The 19,019-nt window shown below is 33.1% G+C and overlaps 5 protein-coding genes across 6 annotated transcripts; 2 read left to right on the plus strand and 3 right to left on the minus strand.

Annotated features, from left to right (window-relative positions):
* Window positions 1–9: 9 nt before the first annotated feature.
* Window positions 10–1,580, minus strand: LOC108735285 (L-xylulose reductase-like). The gene is made up of 5 exons (XM_018467196.2): window positions 1,345–1,580; window positions 1,194–1,274; window positions 963–1,137; window positions 579–896; window positions 10–323 (listed from the first exon to the last, which is right to left on the minus strand). Exons 1-5 carry the CDS (start codon window positions 1,394–1,396, stop codon window positions 212–214), a joined length of 738 nt encoding a protein of 245 aa, XP_018322698.1. The 5' UTR covers window positions 1,397–1,580; the 3' UTR covers window positions 10–211.
* Window positions 1,581–1,789: 209 nt separating this feature from the next.
* LOC108735294 (L-xylulose reductase) lies at window positions 1,790–2,848 on the minus strand (the record flags this gene model as incomplete). The annotated part of the gene is made up of 3 exons (XM_018467208.1): window positions 1,790–2,069; window positions 2,396–2,713; window positions 2,772–2,848. Coding segments are annotated over 3 exons (507 nt in total), but the record flags the coding sequence as incomplete, so codon positions are not given.
* Window positions 2,849–3,843: 995 nt separating this feature from the next.
* On the minus strand, window positions 3,844–7,628 carry LOC108734844 (uncharacterized short-chain type dehydrogenase/reductase y4vI-like). The gene is made up of 11 exons (XM_018466552.2): window positions 7,488–7,628; window positions 7,133–7,213; window positions 6,606–6,777; window positions 6,230–6,547; window positions 5,798–5,903; window positions 5,434–5,440; window positions 5,179–5,235; window positions 5,028–5,108; window positions 4,797–4,971; window positions 4,413–4,730; window positions 3,844–4,157 (listed from the first exon to the last, which is right to left on the minus strand). The coding sequence occupies exons 1-11, from the start codon at window positions 7,537–7,539 to the stop codon at window positions 4,046–4,048; spliced, it is 1,479 nt and encodes a 492-aa protein (XP_018322054.1). The 5' UTR covers window positions 7,540–7,628; the 3' UTR covers window positions 3,844–4,045.
* Window positions 7,629–7,709: 81 nt separating this feature from the next.
* Window positions 7,710–10,349, plus strand: LOC108735272 (UPF0764 protein C16orf89 homolog). Its single transcript, XM_018467169.1, has 5 exons — window positions 7,710–8,706; window positions 8,968–9,090; window positions 9,140–9,428; window positions 9,839–9,996; window positions 10,102–10,349. The coding sequence occupies exons 1-5, from the start codon at window positions 8,511–8,513 to the stop codon at window positions 10,332–10,334; spliced, it is 999 nt and encodes a 332-aa protein (XP_018322671.1). The 5' UTR covers window positions 7,710–8,510; the 3' UTR covers window positions 10,335–10,349.
* A 224-nt stretch (window positions 10,350–10,573) lies between these two features.
* Window positions 10,574–14,134, plus strand: LOC108735242 (UPF0764 protein C16orf89). 2 transcript variants are annotated; one of them, XR_001937550.1, is made up of 6 exons: window positions 10,574–10,936; window positions 11,045–11,179; window positions 11,234–11,510; window positions 11,641–11,792; window positions 11,877–13,536; window positions 13,624–14,134. XR_001937550.1 is itself a non-coding variant. In XM_018467113.1 (5 exons), exons 1-5 carry the CDS (start codon window positions 10,594–10,596, stop codon window positions 12,128–12,130), a joined length of 1,161 nt encoding a protein of 386 aa, XP_018322615.1. In that variant the 5' UTR covers window positions 10,574–10,593; the 3' UTR covers window positions 12,131–14,134. The 2 variants fall into 2 exon arrangements, 1 of the variants encoding a protein (XP_018322615.1); XM_018467113.1 differs by having other exon boundaries at window positions 11,877–14,134.
* Window positions 14,135–19,019: the final 4,885 nt, after the last annotated feature.

Raw genomic sequence — 19,019 nt, forward strand, 5'->3', positions numbered from 1 at the left:
GTAAAAATATTTTCAAAATTAAAGCATTTCTTTATTATTTACTATTACTTAATAACCACAACTTAACTTAGATATTTATATGGTTACTTCTAAGTTATTTACAATTGTTTAAGGACGCTTTTTCTACTTTTTTATTTTTAAAAGTAATTAATACGACCTTAAAGGTTGTGAAAGCTAATAGTTGTGATTTGCACTTACCGCTAGATTTATTTTAATTTGCCAAAAATCCCCCATCAACAGGTAAACAAGCCCCGTTAATTAAACTTGCCCTGTCACTAAGAAGATATATTACTGCGTCTGCTACTTCTTCGACTTTACCAAATCTGCATGAAGAAACAAACACATATGACAATATCCCTTATTTAAAAAAGCAATTAGAATATTAATTTAAGTTAAAATCAACGATCTTGTTTGTACAGAATCAAGTCAATATCATAAATGAAAGAATAAAAAAATCGAACTGAAAAGTCGACGACGCTTTACTAAAGGCGGTTCAAATCTCAACCACAGATTCTCCTATATTAATTTATCGAGTGCACTATCAACTTATCAATCAATAAATAAATGTTATTATTGACCTTCCCAGTGGTATTTTGGCCAACATCGGAGCCGATTTAACAGGATCCGACCATGCCCTTCGTCCCATTTCAGTCATAATTATAGTCGGATTGACGCTGTTGACCCGAATACCATAGGGACCAAGTTCAAGGGCTGCGGCACGTGTAAATGCATCCACAGCACCTTTCGTGGCGCAGTAAACAGACTGAAGAACTATGCCAGCCATCGACGCTTGAGAGGAAATATTTACAATCGATCCGGGAACATTACGAGAAATAAGATCGGAAGCCACCTTTCGGGTCAAATTGATTATGAGCTTTGTATTAACATCAAATTGTCTAAAATTTAATTATTTAGAAATAGGTACACAACATGGATATTCAAAATTCCTAGTGGGCAGGTACCTATCAACATTTCTTTCGGTTATTTCAGTAATTTTTTCTTCGAAACAAACCCCAGCACAATTAACAAGTAAGTCAACATGGCCTAATTCTAATAGATTTAAATTGTTTACGTTTTCCCATTTCGAAAGATCCAACGCTAGGGGCGTAACCGTGGGAATTTCTCTTTTCAACGAATCTAAAAATACACTTTTATCGTATGCTTTTTGCTATTGTGTTATATAAAACACTTACTTAGCAATTCGGGGTTTATATCAACCGCAATAACTTTAGCATTACATTGAACTAATCTCTGGGTTATTTCTTTCCCTATTCCTAAAAAAGTTCCACAAGTTAAAATTTTGTTTAAATTTCTTTGTTATTTATTAATAATATTAAAATTTACCTGAAGCGGCTCCAGTAACTAATGCCTGTTTTCCTACAAAGGAAATATTCATTTTACCTAATTCAAGTTAAACGCTTGTTTCGGCTATTGCTGGATAAACTGGAATTTATTGCTTTTCTCTTCTCCTCACCATATATACACCTACATATGCACACATATCTTTTATCAATTTGATTCTTATCAATACTTAACCGATGATAAACAACGTTCGCGAAGAGTTATGAATACAAGTTTACATAACAGATTCTTACATACTTGACACCTGTCTTGCGTTATTTTGATAGAGTACAACACGATTAGTTTTTGTAAACAAAATTGCAATGAATAAAAATTTAATCTGCCTGTTATATCTACAAAAATAGAAATATTTACCACGTATGTGTACGTGTAGTAGCCACGATAAAATGGGGAGGTGGGATTATGATCCGTTTCAAAAATAACACTCGACGAAGCGAATTAATTTTATTTTTTTCCATGATTAATTAAAGCTCGGGATAGGGAAAAAACTGCGGGATACTATTATGGAGACTGAAAAAGTCTAACAGATGTAGGCAGGCGATCACAAGATGTGTATAAAGAAATACATATAATAGAATAATACAATAATTTTTGTTTATACAGCAACGTATCCGCCGTCTGTTAGAAGTGAAACACCATTAACCAAGCTAGCTTTGTCACTCAGAAGATAGAGTATAGCATCAACTACCTCGTGTACTTCCCCGAAACTAAAAGTGAAAGTTATCCTTAAAACATTATTATTAGGTTTTATACATTTCTAGAAATTTAAATTATATTATAATTTATCACTAATAATTTAAATTTCGTAGAAAGAAATCAGAACTGTTCAGGTAAATAATCCATTCGTTTGTTAAAAGCAAAAGCATGATATCCCGTCAGCACATCATCTGATTTCTTGAAATCTATAGGCTCGACAAAATTAATTCTCTTACCACGAATTAGCTACAAATTACTCACATTTTTTATATGTGATTTGCTAGAGTGATACATTTACTGACTACCCACCCAATGGTGATGATTATTTTATGCTTACCGTTTTAGAGGAATTTTTTCAAGCATCGGTCCTGCTTTCGCAGCATCCGACCAACCTAATTTGCCCATATCGGTCAGAATGACGGTAGGATTAACAGTGTTAACACGAATATTATGGGGACCGAGTTCGAGGGCAGCAACCCTTGTAAATGCATCAACGGCCCCTTTCGAAGCGCAATAAGCAGCGTGATCTTGAAGTCCAACTTTCGACGCTTGAGAAGAAATGTTGACGATCGCTCCGGGTGCTTTACGTGCTATCAAACCTTTTGCAACTATTTGCGTAACATTGATTACCGCTTTTACGTTTATATCGAAAATCCTAATTTTAATTGTCATTATTAGGATTTTATTTTATAAGATAAGCATACTGTTGGTACCTGTCAACACTTTCTTGTGGTATTTGTCCTATCGGCTCCAAAATAGCTAATCCTGCATTATTAACTAACAGATCTACAGGTCAATAGAAAATTATGCCCTAAAGAATTAAAGAAGCTTCTTTTCTGTAGCGCTAAATCCCTTTCATTAACAATGGAAGAGAAAGATCATTGTTCTTAGGAATTTTTGTTTACTGTTTATAACAAATTTCCAAAAGGAAATTATTTTAATCTGGTATTTTCAGGAGGGCAGACATTCTTACCTTAATAGACTACAAGACGTTTCCATGTGAAGAGGGCGAAAGCAACTGAGTTACATCCACTTATTGATATCACTCCACACAAACTTCGATATGCTTTCATTTAGAAAACATCTGTAAAAAAAACAAGAAAAAACGAATTTGCTGCACTGTTAATGAACAGGACATTAAAAATATAAACCTACCTACAATCAAGTAAAACTAGTTTAGAGAATCATTAAAACTACAAAATTGTAAAATGGCGACGTAGATTCAGTATGAACCATAGACAAGTGTGAACATAGACACAAATATGTCGCAGATTAACAGAACAAAACATATAGTACACCATAGAGTTATAAACTTTAAAAAGAGACTCCCCTCAAAGGCATAGATACATTGATTGTCGCCTACCATAGAACACCTACGAAAACAATAGTACACAATTTCCCATTGAGTAAGAGAACGAACTTAGATACGTTCAGAAATATTAATCAATATTTGATTTGCTGGCACATTTATAATTTAAAATTAATGTGTTAGTTTGTAAAATTAAATTCTGAAGCCTTATGCAGTACAAGTATTGCAATTCACGGTCATTTATAAATTCTTAATCTGTTAATAACAAACTTTCGAGAAAAAATTGTGGCAGGAATGATTAAAGAAGATTCTTTCCTATGTCGCTCCTTCACTGTTTTCTTAACAAATACGTTAAAATTGATACTATAAATTATTTACGATTTTTCCCTCGAATTCTTCCGAAACCTATCAGGCAATCCACTGCAGCACAATCTGCCTTACTGTTAATCATTTTTATGGGTAAAGGAGTAAAAATATTTTCAAAATTAAAGCATTTCTTTATTATTTACTATTACTTAATAACCACAACTTAACTTAGATATTTATATGGTTACTTCTAAGTTATTTACAATTGTTTAAGGACGCTTTTTCTACTTTTTTATTTTTAAAAGTAATTAATACGACCTTAAAGGTTGTGAAAGCTAATAGTTGTGATTTGCACTTACCGCTAGATTTATTTTAATTTGCCAAAAATCCCCCATCAACAGGTAAACAAGCCCCGTTAATTAAACTTGCCCTGTCACTAAGAAGATATATTACTGCGTCTGCTACTTCTTCGACTTTACCAAATCTGCATGAAGAAACAAACACATATGACAATATCCCTTATTTAAAAAAGCAATTAGAATATTAATTTAAGTTAAAATCAACGATCTTGTTTGTACAGAATCAAGTCAATATCATAAATGAAAGAATAAAAAAATCGAACTGAAAAGTCGACGACGCTTTACTAAAGGCGGTTCAAATCTCAACCACAGATTCTCCTATATTAATTTATCGAGTGCACTATCAACTTATCAATCAATAAATAAATGTTATTATTGACCTTCCCAGTGGTATTTTGGCCAACATCGGAGCCGATTTAACAGGATCCGACCATGCCCTTCGTCCCATTTCAGTCATAATTATAGTCGGATTGACGCTGTTGACCCGAATACCATAGGGACCAAGTTCAAGGGCTGCGGCACGTGTAAATGCATCCACAGCACCTTTCGTGGCGCAGTAAACAGACTGAAGAACTATGCCAGCCATCGACGCTTGAGAGGAAATATTTACAATCGATCCGGGAACATTACGAGAAATAAGATCGGAAGCCACCTTTCGGGTCAAATTGATTATGAGCTTTGTATTAACATCAAATTGTCTAAAATTTAATTATTTAGAAATAGGTACACAACATGGATATTCAAAATTCCTAGTGGGCAGGTACCTATCAACATTTCTTTCGGTTATTTCAGTAATTTTTTCTTCGAAACAAACCCCAGCACAATTAACAAGTAAGTCAACATGGCCTAATTCTAATAGATTTAAATTGTTTACGTTTTCCCATTTCGAAAGATCCAACGCTAGGGGCGTAACCGTGGGAATTTCTCTTTTCAACGAATCTAAAAATACACTTTTATCGTATGCTTTTTGCTATTGTGTTATATAAAACACTTACTTAGCAATTCGGGGTTTATATCAACCGCAATAACTTTAGCATTACATTGAACTAATCTCTGGGTTATTTCTTTCCCTATTCCTAAAAAAGTTCCACAAGTTAAAATTTTGTTTAAATTTCTTTGTTATTTATTAATAATATTAAAATTTACCTGAAGCGGCTCCAGTAACTAATGCCTGTTTTCCTACAAAGGAAATATTCATTTTACCTAATTCAAGTTAAACGCTTGTTTCGGCTATTGCTGGATAAACTGGAATTTATTGCTTTTCTCTTCTCCTCACCATATATACACCTACATATGCACACATATCTTTTATCAATTTGATTCTTATCAATACTTAACCGATGATAAACAACGTTCGCGAAGAGTTATGAATACAAGTTTACATAACAGATTCTTACATACTTGACACCTGTCTTGCGTTATTTTGATAGAGTACAACACGATTAGTTTTTGTAAACAAAATTGCAATGAATAAAAATTTAATCTGCCTGTTATATCTACAAAAATAGAAATATTTACCACGTATGTGTACGTGTAGTAGCCACGATAAAATGGGGAGGTGGGATTATGATCCGTTTCAAAAATAACACTCGACGAAGCGAATTAATTTTATTTTTTTCCATGATTAATTAAAGCTCGGGATAGGGAAAAAACTGCGGGATACTATTATGGAGACTGAAAAAGTCTAACAGATGTAGGCAGGCGATCACAAGATGTGTATAAAGAAATACATATAATAGAATAATACAATAATTTTTGTTTATACAGCAACGTATCCGCCGTCTGTTAGAAGTGAAACACCATTAACCAAGCTAGCTTTGTCACTCAGAAGATAGAGTATAGCATCAACTACCTCGTGTACTTCCCCGAAACTAAAAGTGAAAGTTATCCTTAAAACATTATTATTAGGTTTTATACATTTCTAGAAATTTAAATTATATTATAATTTATCACTAATAATTTAAATTTCGTAGAAAGAAATCAGAACTGTTCAGGTAAATAATCCATTCGTTTGTTAAAAGCAAAAGCATGATATCCCGTCAGCGCATCATCTGATTTCTTGAAATCTATAGGCTCGACAAAATTAATTCTCTTACCACGAATTAGCTACAAATTACTCACATTTTTTATATGTGATTTGCTAGAGTGATACATTTACTGACTACCCACCCAATGGTGATGATTATTTTATGCTTACCGTTTTAGAGGAATTTTTTCAAGCATCGGTCCTGCTTTCGCAGCATCCGACCAACCTAATTTGCCCATATCGGTCAGAATGACGGTAGGATTAACAGTGTTAACACGAATATTATGGGGACCGAGTTCGAGGGCAGCAACCCTTGTAAATGCATCAACGGCCCCTTTCGAAGCGCAATAAGCAGCGTGATCTTGAAGTCCAACTTTCGACGCTTGAGAAGAAATGTTGACGATCGCTCCGGGTGCTTTACGTGCTATCAAACCTTTTGCAACTATTTGCGTAACATTGATTACCGCTTTTACGTTTATATCGAAAATCCTAATTTTAATTGTCATTATTAGGATTTTATTTTATAAGATAAGCATACTGTTGGTACCTGTCAACACTTTCTTGTGGTATTTGTCCTATCGGCTCCAAAATAGCTAATCCTGCATTATTAACTAACAGATCTACAGGTCCTACATTTTTTAAGGCTTTCTCAGTTTCAGCCCAATTCGAAAGATCCACCACAATGATTTCAACTGACGGCACCTCAGCTTTTAACGATTCTAAAAGGTTTTCTATTTTTAATCTCCTATTTTCTGGCTAATGTAACCAGCATTTCAATTTATTTTTTTCACCGAATTAAATTTAAAGGACTGATAAGGCGCATTCTTGACCTATGACATACATCAGACATGAGTCAAATATTTATGAACTGCGAAAATGGGCTAATTTTCTAAGCGTTAAAATTAAATCGCATCACTAACAAAAAAAAACTAATGATGTAAGTAATATAATCATGAAATAATGCATATCTTTTAACCTTGATTTAAAACAGTTGCAGTAAAACTGTTATAAAAACGAAAACCCATTGTTGTCTTTCATTTCACAAGCCAAAACTGCGACAATCAACTGTCTTACCTAGCAAATTTTTATTTCTACTAACGGCAACAACTTTTGCGCCACATTTTACAAGTTGTTTGACAATTTCACGACCAATTCCTGAAAACAAAATCATATTTTTGGATCGACCAATTCCTTATACTTGGTTGTTATGTATTATTATTATTATGAAGTTAATGATTAATTTTAATTTATGAAATGTGCGTGAGATACAAAAGTTAGAAAAGAATCGAAATACTGTACTTTTTCTTTACTAACGTTAACTTTTTATTCCCATAATTTCTATAAGTACGTAATATACAAACGCATAAAACTATTAATCTATTTATTTTATGTGAACACTTGCTCTTACAAAAGAAAATGACATTGTTACCTTGACTTGCACCGGTTACTAGAGCCCGTTTTCCGTGAAAAGCAATTTCCATTTTAGCCTATAAGCCTTTTGAATGATCAATCAGCGACTAAAAATGTTTAACAAATATCGCTTTGCTGTCGGAAAGTTCACAACCCAGCCTGTTTGTACATGTCTGTGTACAAAAATATACAGTGTGACATAACAGCAAGGTCACCGAATTGTATATGTATAAAACTTATAACCAGTGTACCCTAAACAAAAAGTGCTTTTTACCAGCTACGGTAGCAATAAAATGCGTGTAGACGTGGACCAATTTATTATTTATTAAACGACATACGTACGTACCTACATACATTCTATTTTTAGTTCCACTTTAATAATAAGACGGAACATTAGGCAACAACCAAGTTGTGACTAGGCTTAGGCCTAGTGCGCATTGCGACTTTTCAGTCGCGGCGACTAAAAAATCGCAGTGCGCGCTACCCCTTATTCGATACTTTCATTGCGATGCGTATCAAGAAATTATCTTAGAGGGAAGTATCTTGAAAAATTATTGTTTTAAGTACCCCATATTGTTTCCACTTTAAGTCGATAAGAAATAAGAAATACCGTTCTACAAGAAAATTGAAACAAATTGTTTTCCTGATATCGACTGTTTTTATTCGGTACACTCTAGAAAATAAATTACATTTACGTAGTTTATGTAACAGAACAGGGTCGCAGTCGTAGGGACTAATATATAAAAGAAAATTTAAAAATCGAAAAATAGAAAAATACGTCTAGTGAATATTGTAAATTAGCGGGCCATTTTCGTCGTAAGATGCAGTAAAGAGTTTAAGAGTTAATAGAATCGATAATTCGTATTTATTTTTTATTTCGGCCCCTATTCACGAGTTCCTATTGAATATCTACATACGTAGGTATCAAAGTAAGGGAAAAAAATTACCTAATTTTGAACAAGGACTTGCAGAAAAAGGTGCCTATATAAAGAAACAATGGGGTTTATTGAATTCAGTAACTCTTGTCAGGTGAGTGTTAGCGATGATTTTATACATTTCTATCTTTTTTGCTCTCCAAATGCCCCACACTAACCAACGCGACATTAACAACAAAGTAATGCAGCATAGACCAATGATTGAACAAATTTTAAATAGTTTGGAAAACGTACTGAACTACACTAACACTAATTATCGAAAATTAAATGCTGACGCCGTTCTGGGAATTTCGATCGCCAAAGGTATTTTACTATTAATTGTTATATCCATCGGCTTAACAACGGTTTTGCAACATTTTGAAGACTGCTCCTATTTGAAATGAAAATTTACTAATAAACCTTATCAACTATTGCTTGATTTTGTACTAATGTTATTTAGATGATAACGTTTTTATAGTTTTTTACAGCTTGATTACGTTAAGCGAAGGATTAATTTTTGAGATAATAAATAAGAAACAACTAAAAGTTAAATTGGAAAATTACTTAATTTTTTATCTTTTCTAGCCCACTTAGCTAAAATACAAATCCACTCGTCAATTATTTCGTTGTTAAAGGAAAAAACGGACATAATTTTGAAAAAATCAGCGCCAAAAGTCCTAGACGAAGTTGACTGGTCGTTCAGATTTTGTACGTACCCGTAGTATCATACGTACCTATATTATTGTGTTATTTTTAGTACTAAAATATCTACTTGTAACTGAAACTTGGGAAAAAAATGTGATATTTACTCAAAACACAGTACCATTGACGAAACAGCAAAATTCTCAAAATCCAAACTGGAAAACTGTGATCGAGTTTTCAGACAATTTACTGAACAAAAACAGGGCAGAAAAACAATGGAACGATTGCGTATATTCATTGCTAACCAATTACTTGTTCTGGAATGATTGCAAGATTAATGAACATTGCGAAAAAAATTTTTTATTAAACAAGAGCATAAATAACGGGTACGGTATCCTTCACAGGTAAGAACTACACTTGTAATTTATTTGTCATTAGCCATCTGATTAAGGGATATATATATTTTTACAAACTCTCTTGCTATCCAATTAATAGGAACTAAAAATAATATCTGATATCAGCCAACTGAAAATAATATCCCATGTCATATTAATACGAGAACGTCAAAAGTCTAAACTTCTGGTACACTCTTTCGATATGAATTATAAAACCCGACCAAAATTTGAACAACGGACATGCCTCATGTAGCATGTAGATTTAGTGTGGCAAACGAGGGGCATGTGTTGTAAAGTAGATTTCTCGTTAGAAAATCTTCTTAGTTACCTACTACTAATTGCATTATTTATATTTCACCTGAACGTTTTGTGGTTCCTTTTGAAATCAACACTAAGTACTGTATTCTTGAGCTTTGTAGGTTATTATTCATTCAAATAACTCAATCAAGAAAATGTCCCGACAAAAACAAATGGAATGGGAAAATTGTCGAGCTTTGTTCTACCAGCTTTTTGGAAGCTGATCAGAACTCTAAGTACGGATTCATAGATATTCTAGACGACCTTTTTTTAGAACAAGGTAAGTGTTTCTGTCTGCTACTAGAAATCACCAACCATATTATACCTGATGGTGAGCCATTTTTATAAATTGATAATAAAATACATTTTTATCGTGCACGTGTAGTATTACTCTGTGGACAAGAAGGTTTTACCGAATTTTTCAACGACCGATGGATACAGCACGTTCTCAAAATTCAAAAGGAAAATGGCTGTTTTTCTTCAAATCAAGACAGCACCAATATTGTAGTTCACAGAAAGAGGAGAAATTCTAATCAAATATCTATTGAATGTACCGACCATACTACAGGATTAGCAGCAGCCGTTCTAAGCTTGATTCTTAGATATTTATTGGTGTAATACTATTTCAAAACTGTTTTATGAATAGAAACTGATGTGGTCTTTGACCAAGTTCGCTTGTTGTTAAATATGAATTGGTGTTTTGGTCTTTTTTTGTTTGCGACAGCTGTTTCCCCTTTCGACGTCTTCAAGAAGATAACGAAACAGCTGTAGCAAACACAAAAGACAACAATATTCGTAAAATGGACAAAAATATTAAGTAAGTAAATAAATATTCAACAAACCATGTGTGATATGACTTCTGAAGCGGAATTTAATTATGAACATCAAACACTATAACCATATGGTTTATTATTCAAACTTTAATCTTTCTTATCGCGGACAAATTCGTTTTATTGAAAAAATAGTGAACTACCTACCCACTTTACCAAGCATAGTTTTAGAGTTCATATTACAAGCGAGAATGTACCTTCCATACATTTTCGTTTCTTTTTTCGCCTGTCAAAGTGTTTTTTCGCTCACTAATATTCACAAAAAGAAATCTCGAGCGCTGACAGAAGTCGAAGAGTTTGCCAATGCATTAGACGGGCTGTTAAACTTCGCCTCTCAACATTACGACGAAATCAATTTTGATGGAGCTTTAGGATTAGTTTTGGCAGAAGGTAAAAATAATCCAATATATTATGTATGTGATTTTTATTACGATAGTTGCTCATATATATTTATTAGGCATACGTTTAAGATTAAGTAATTTGTTTGCCTTCTTTCAGCGAATTTGTACACGGCGATAGCTAGACATCAGGATATGGGCAATTTTGCTATTTTAGACTATCTAATACATAAAATAAGAATTGTAAAATCCAGAGTTCTGAAAGGTCTTCAACTATCAAATCGATACCGCCTTTGTCAGTTATATTGTTAGGTACATTTTGTAACATTAATAGCGCTCGTTTTTATAGTTGGAAATTATTTATTGAGACCGTCGTTTTGGAGTAACCATTTAAATTTCAACTTCGGACTTTTAACAGACTACGGAATGTACAATTACAGTGATTTTCGAAGAGTAATTGCAGAAAAAAATGCAGTATATAAGGGAGTTAAATCTGACGACTGTTTGGAAGAAATTCTTAATGGAATTGGAAGAAGAAATACTACAAGATTATGTTACATTAGTCCTAAATGTCATGAAATGATGTTGGCTGACAGAACTGATGTTTCCTACCTTCTAACACACAGGTTAACTTAACTTTATACATATATGTACCTATATGTAGGTCTTCCTTTGCACCTCTTCACTCCTACTTTTGCTTCTGGTATATCTCTATCTAACTAATCTTTCATGCCTCAGAATTAATTTTATTATTAGGCTGTTCTATTTGCAAATCTTGAGAGGGACAAACTGCACAACAAATATAAACTTTGTTCTAAAAACACAACACTTTTGTTCGCTAATACTTCGAGAGGCGAAAACAAATGAATATTACGGTTTTCCACAACACGATTTATTTTTAGAACAAGGTAGGTACATATCTATTATAATAAAAATATGTATTGTAAATATAAGTAAAAATAAAATTAGAATCACAAATTTAATTATTGTAGTGTCTTTTTGTGGAATGGAAGGCTTTTCGGAATTTTTAATTCCTAATTGGCGACGAAAAATACTTTGGTGGCAATCTCCTCAGGGATGTTATAAAAACAGGGCACAACCGTTTAACAACAAGTACCTTTTCACTCGATCGGAAAATAATATCAGTTATGGTTGCACTGACCATACAACAGGATTGGGAGCTGCTGCTTTAGCATTAAATTTACGATTTCTAATACATACGACACCTGCACTACAGTTAAAGTAATAAATAAAACGAGAATTCGAAATTTCACGAGTCTTTTATTTTAGAAAATCTGAGAGCAGAATTTTAGAATCTCGTTGATATATTATGTAATGGTGATACAAAATGGCCCCGGGATCTCTTTAAAGTAAAAAATAATAGGTGCCTATAGGATTGAGAACCTCCTCCTTTTTCGAATTTGGTTAAAAAAACCTCAACGCGTTGTATCGGTAACAGTCGCCTACCATTTTCGAACAATGCCGTCTATCAACCAAGTGGGTTCTTCACATGAATTTTTCATGGATGTTACGGGACACAGAATTATTCAGAATGACATTATACAGATCAATCTCATTTCATTCACATTTGGAAGTGATCTGTGGTAGAAACGAAAAAACTCGCCGTACCCATTCAGTTACATTCGCATCCCTGTACATGTGGGCAGGTATGGTCCGGTCTATGGGAAACAAGTCTTTCTGCCTCAATCTAGATTGTATGCAACAATCGTAGCTACCTGTTTCGGATGTCTTTTTTTGTTACGAACGTCTGGACGTTTATTACAAGCTTACCTTCGAGGCGAATAAGAACATCGACGACATGACGTGTGTTTTCTCCATTCGGAAAATGAAATGTCGATATGAAGAAAAGAGTATTTCAAAAAGTAAACCTGAAACGCATTTCGACACGCAAGGTGTCATCCCATCCTCAGTCAGAGATCAGTATCCATCAAGATCGATTATCAGAAAACTCTCTACCTATATGTATTTCTTGTTACCAATATTATTCTTGCAATTAGTTACGCTGGAATATTTGTTAACATCAATTTTTCCACTTTTCTGACATTTTAATGTTAATTCTACATGAAAAATGTACTAATGAATAATTATACATAGTCAGCTACAAAAGAGATTAATACAAATTTTAAGATAACTTGATGAGGTTAAAGGAGGTATTTGAAAGAAGTCAATCAGGTCCACGAGGGGTTGCAACCGCGAAAGCGTGTTTTAGACCCACCATTCCATCACCTACTTATTCAAGAAAAAAATTGCTGTCTACCCCTTGTTTTTCGACCATTTGACTGCCCTATCAACTAACTTATATTTCGTGAATTTAATTTAATCTAGGTAATTTTTTTACTTATGGACCCAACCTGGTGACCAAGCAAAATAGTAAAATGGAACTTTTTTTATAATACCACCGGTAAGTAAGTAGCTTGACCTGTTGGCTGGCAACAAGCCTTCAGTACACACGCGTCGTTAAGTTTAGAATCATTCAAGAGAAGCTACCTTCCTCCAAGTAATACAATAACCGCCGACTGAAAACGGGTTTCAAGAAGATCGCTTTAGGAAACGGTAACATCCGTTATAACAACGTATTGAACCTACTGCTAACCGGCACATATTAGTTGGTTACTGAAAGAACGCTTTTTGGTAGATATTTAAGATATAATTATCATCAATTTAAATCTAATAGAATAAGGGCTTAGAGGATCAGAATTAAGATTTATAAATTGGTAGATTCTAGGTACACAGGCCGACAAAATCTGGGCAACCCTAATATTACCCAATAATATACTGACGCGCTGAATTCGATAAGTAAGTATTACATTAAAAGTTGCTTTCTGTTGGGGTTGTGTGAGTTTAGGAGATTGTGGTTTAAACGATTGTTAATTCAAATTTCGATTTAATAAAATGAACGCAAAAGCACTACACTAATAAATGTCCGAAGTTACTTCCTTCTTTAGGGAGTAGAGACAACTGAAAACTAGAGTCACTGGACCATAACATTGGTTAAAATTTATGATGTTCACATTTTAATTCTTTTCAGTTCCTAAAGAAAGTAATTTTATTATCGAAAAGTACTTTACATGTTCAATGTTACGTTTTGGCGACCGGGTTTTAGCTACCTTAGTAGATATTTAGTGCGTTCTGAAGTAACGCCACTGTTCCACTCTTTTCTTGAAAAGAACCAAATTAAAATTTTAATATATAAGGTATTAGACGTAGATTAGATTACTGTTCGCAAATAGTTAAGGATATGGGTTGCTCTAGTTTTAGGAAATGCGAAGATTAACTCAGGATAGGAAAGAATTGAGGTGCGTGTCCAACCAGTCTTTGGACTGACGACCTTATGATGATAATGTAAGGTATAATAGAAACAATTCGATACAAATCTAAAAGAAAATATATGGTCCAAAATAAAAAGAACAAAAGATACCCACAGTACTTGTACGCCTCTGCGTAATCATAAGCGACATACGTGACTCTTCTTATAAATAAAGAAAAAAGAATTCATTTTCCTTTTGTAGTTTAACTAGATCGGCACATGGGCTGATTTACAACATCAATGACGGTCGCCAGGTTTTTTTTTAATTCTTGTTAAATGCAAACAACGACCAAAATGGAACATGAGAGTTCAAATCTAAACACGACCATATTCGGTTGAATTTCATCCATTTTAGGCCACAGCAGGACGATTAAACAATTTTAGCGTGAACAAACAACACACATATGGCATCCCATTATTCACACAACCAACTATGTTTGTATCTATTCACATTATTAATGAACTACCTCAATTTTACGATCGGGTTGACGTTAATTATATTATTTATTTAATTGCCGACGAAATGCGCGATAATTTTAAACATTACTACGAATCCAAATTTAAGCTGAATGACCCAAAATTAATAAATTTCTTCATTGTGGGACACATAAAAATGATAAGAACTCACCGTTTAGTGGAGGGTGTAGTAGAGCTAAGGGCACGGAATGATAAATCCTGAAATGAAAATGAAAATTTTAAAAACGACTACAAAACACTGTTGAAGCTATCAATTATTTTACTAACGCAAGGATATTAAACAATATTTAGAACTTGACCTATACAACAAGAAGGCCAACAATAACACACTTTTGTCTTTATATATATTATATGTTTGTGTGTAAAGACAACAACGTCATGCTATAAATATTGGTACTCTTTATTAATTATATGCGTTTACTATATATGTTTACTATAAATGAGCACAGAAAATAAACATAGGTACGTATTTAAAAAGAGATCAAGCAACTTCTAAAAAATACGTCCCAGTGTGACTTCAGTAATCTCAAAAAAAAAATTTATCGCAATCTAATTGTTATACGAATAGCTATCTTCTGTGTATATATACNAAATTACGTTAGTCAGTAAAGTAAACCATTTAACGATTAAATTAACAAAAAAAATACGTTTTTCAATAGTTTGTAACAGAAACAAGAAATGTTACTCTACAGATCTTTTTCATTTAACACTCTTAACCCTATGAATCTTTGTCATGAATATTAACAAGATAATCTTGTTGAAAAAAATCTACCAAAACCTGGTCCTCACCGCTATTAATTTCTGTCGAGGAAGTATATATACGCTCCCGTGAACACCGTCGTGTAAGGTTCTTCGGAGCTAGCCTTACGGGGTTATTTCAGAGTTCTAATGACTCAGCATACGCCCTGAGAAAGGTCCCCGGACACGTGGTAGAAAGTACCGCCGAACAAAATTCGGTAGCCTCGAATCCGAGCCGATGCAGGTCGGGAGTTTGTAAACTGGGCGCGGTGTTTAAATTCGAGGAATTGTCAGAGAGCTAGACATGACTAGATTCTTTCAATGGATAACAAAACGGGGCCCACTCTTGGAGAACCATTTTTTTTACCGATTCAATGGTTTACGCACAATCAAAAGGACTTAATTCATATTCAATTAATAACTTAATCGAATATATCCGTATATATTAGTGATAAAATGATAATTTTACAGTTTATCGATATAAGTAATTCAATAATAAATAGCGCTTTTCGCTTTATATGTATGTATACTATCCCGTCGATTAGCAATTATTATTATAAAACTATTATGCATAAAGCAGTGATTCATATTTTACGATATCGTCATGAATCATACATAGCACATCACCAACCTATTTCAAGTTGTATGTATGTATGTATGAAACATGAAAAAACACAATACTGTGAATAATGTACTAACGATAAGCTAAATTTCTGATCACGTTAACCTTGTGCATTACATAATTTATCCAAACTAAATTCGGAAAAATATTATCGTCAATAAAAAAGCAATACTCTGCGGGAGATGATTTAGAAATTTCAGAAACTTTTTAGTTTCGCATGCAGAAATGACTATAGCAAGCTTAGTGTGTACAATACAAGATGTTTATCCATATTATTAAAATCGAACCATTGTATATTAGGTAAAAAACTTGAAGTTTTAAAAATTGATTCACATTAGTCGCTATAACATTGATGACTAACGTCTCAGTCTGGCGCTTGGTTTGGTATTTACTGAGGAATTCCTGATCTATGAATGGGTTGACGGCATGGAGGAGTCGATGGGTAGGTGCCTACTAACGAGTACTAAAAGGCACTATACCTTACGCTTTATGTTCCTTTCCTGAAACTTAGTCTGCGCTCGCAATCACTAGCAGAAACCATTTTTCTTTTTGTTTACCTACTTTGCGATATTATTTTGTCGACAAATTTGTGTGGGCGAAAAGATTCCAAACAAAAGAACAAATCCGAACGGAATAATAACTGTAGAAAATATCCGAAAACATTTATTTAAAAAACAAAATGCACTACAAGGATAATCGAAGTAACACCTATACATACATGTGGGGGTAGATTTCGCTTACTACCAACAACACTATTTATTCACGAGGAAACAACAACACAATACAAGCAAAAGTAAATAGATTAAACACAAGACGTACGTTTTGGCTCCACTGCTATGTAGATTTAAATTCGAAAAAGGGAATTTGTCGAACATTTATTGCTGTTTACTATTAGACAAACAAAATAATTACGTATAGGGTAACGTCAAGTCGATCTATTTTATTACCTGTCGTAAAGACATTCTAAGAAAGTATTTTCGGATACTGGAACTTTTGAGGGAGAAAAAATCAGTAAACTTGAGTAATTGTAAGTTAAACTTACAGGAATACTGACACATAAGAAATTCTCTAATAATTTACGAGTACTTTCTAAAATCCTCATGGGAAGAGGAATGTTTGTATATAAAAAATTAAGTAAAGACTTAACTAATGTTAATGTCATAAATAAAAAAAAATGACAAAAGCGTTCAAGTTGAGTATCACACCAATTACAATTTACAAGTCACTCATTCAATTGAAAAATTGCTCAATTCATGTTCAGGTAAAAATAATTTATTATGTAACGCTTCATCATAATTTTATTAATTTATAACAATAATTATTAATAACACTTAATCAAGTGTTTATTTCAACGTATAGTTGATTTACGTCATTGGGTTTTTGCAACAGGTACATAAGTACATAGACTCATACGAAATGGAATGATACACTTCAACATTTTTATCGTGTAGGTACTCAAAAATTTAATACCTACCTACCTATCTACCTAATACTTAGGTGCCTATTATTATTATATTAAAAGTTTAGTAATTTTCATCGGAAAAGACAGGAGAAAAGAAAGATAATTATTTTTTATCATAAACCGCAGATATTTATTGCTGGGCGTTAAAAAAAAAAAAAAACGCAGAAATGCCTTTCTAATAACTGTTTTTTGTAAATTACATTTTCACTATAATGAATGATATACCCACTTCATGTTAGCAATGTTCCTTCAAAAAATATCAGTTACGACTCTTTCAGATAACGTCTCATACATCGATTTAGACTTGAGAAATTTCCAAAAATTTTCGAATTAATTTTGCTTTGCATCAATAACAAAACTTTAAGTACCTACTTAATTGTCAAACAATTCCTGATTTGTTCCCTAATATTACTTTCATCTGGGGAAATCAGCTCTGCATTCCTTGGCATTATTTTTTCCTTGTAACAGAAGACGAACAACAGTTTTTGTTTTTTGTTTTGCATCAAGTAAGAATGTATTGTTAAATGTAATTTTCTTTTATCGTTTCGTTCGATTAATATGATGAAGTAATTCATAAAGAATTTGGTTGTAAACAGAAAACAGATAAGGTAAATGAAACCTAAATTTATTTCCGTTTTGTGCATAATAACACAAAAATATAAAACACTAACTCGCATTATTTCTTCTACTTTTAAAACATTTACCATCTGACTGCAACAATCTTAACTTTTACAGTTATCCAATAATTACCGTTGTTGTCATCACAATTTACACATACCTACATTGAATAGGTACTTTTATAATAAAAATAGGTCTTCTATTTACCAGATGTTAATACTACGTGTTATCTAAACGTAAACTTGTTAATATGCATTTTGACATTTAATCGACAAACAAAACGGTTTTCCTTAAGTTTAAGTAATAATTTTCGCTATCCTTAACAAGAAACGACATAGTCCATTAATTGGTAATTATTTTGATTTTGGCAATCTTATAGGTGGGTAAATTATGAATATTTCGACGACCTATTTCAAAACAGATATTTGTAAAATTTGTACAAAAGTGAAACCCGTTACAAATAGTGATTAATCAAAATATTTTTATTCTGCTACGAATAAAAAAATTAAAAAATAAAAAATATACGTATATAATAATTATTTTTTAACAATTAGGCACAATGTTATAACGGTTTGGCTTGGAACTTTGTTGACGAACAGTTTTTGCTGGATTTCAAGGTCGAGGTGACAACTCAAGAAACGGTTGAAAAATTGAATCGAACGCCGGCCGGTATGAACCACGTAACAACACGTTTCCAACGGTCTTTGAGGTTAGGTGAGGACAATAATTGCGCCCAGTAACAGCCAATCGCATTCTGCTATTCGTTTTATGCCCATATAAGGTAGCGTTTGTAAGAGAACGTGACGGAGTGGGGAGATGTCGTATCCATTCTAAGGAACATAGGGGAGGCCATGACGTGTACATTTTACCCCTTCAGCTGTTTCAGAAAA

Source organism: Agrilus planipennis, unplaced genomic scaffold (genome assembly GCF_000699045.2).
Source record: "Agrilus planipennis isolate EAB-ADULT unplaced genomic scaffold, Apla_2.0 scaffold5, whole genome shotgun sequence".
Lineage (NCBI taxonomy): Eukaryota > Metazoa > Arthropoda > Insecta > Coleoptera > Buprestidae > Agrilus > Agrilus planipennis.

Coding starts and splice junctions, on each gene's coding strand:
- LOC108735285 (XM_018467196.2), bottom strand. CDS start 1,396: ATGAATATTTCCTTTGTAGGAAAACAGGCATTAGTTACTGGAGCCGCT. Junction 897..962: donor ACCGAAAGAAATGTTGATAG/GTACCTGCCCAC, acceptor ATTAAATTTTAG/ACAATTTGATGTTAATACAA. Junction 324..578: donor GCCAAAATACCACTGGGAAG/GTCAATAATAAC, acceptor TTCTTCATGCAG/ATTTGGTAAAGTCGAAGAAG.
- LOC108734844 (XM_018466552.2), bottom strand. CDS start 7,539: ATGGAAATTGCTTTTCACGGAAAACGGGCTCTAGTAACCGGTGCAAGT. Junction 4,972..5,027: donor TATAAACCCCGAATTGCTAA/GTAAGTGTTTTA, acceptor GTGTATTTTTAG/ATTCGTTGAAAAGAGAAATT. Junction 4,731..4,796: donor ACCGAAAGAAATGTTGATAG/GTACCTGCCCAC, acceptor ATTAAATTTTAG/ACAATTTGATGTTAATACAA.
- LOC108735272 (XM_018467169.1), top strand. CDS start 8,511: ATGATTTTATACATTTCTATCTTTTTTGCTCTCCAAATGCCCCACACT. Junction 9,091..9,139: donor TGACTGGTCGTTCAGATTTT/GTACGTACCCGT, acceptor TGTTATTTTTAG/TACTAAAATATCTACTTGTA. Junction 9,997..10,101: donor CGACCTTTTTTTAGAACAAG/GTAAGTGTTTCT, acceptor GTGCACGTGTAG/TATTACTCTGTGGACAAGAA.
- LOC108735242 (XM_018467113.1), top strand. CDS start 10,594: ATGAACATCAAACACTATAACCATATGGTTTATTATTCAAACTTTAAT. Junction 11,511..11,640: donor TCCTACCTTCTAACACACAG/GTTAACTTAACT, acceptor TTTTATTATTAG/GCTGTTCTATTTGCAAATCT. Junction 11,793..11,876: donor CGATTTATTTTTAGAACAAG/GTAGGTACATAT, acceptor TAATTATTGTAG/TGTCTTTTTGTGGAATGGAA.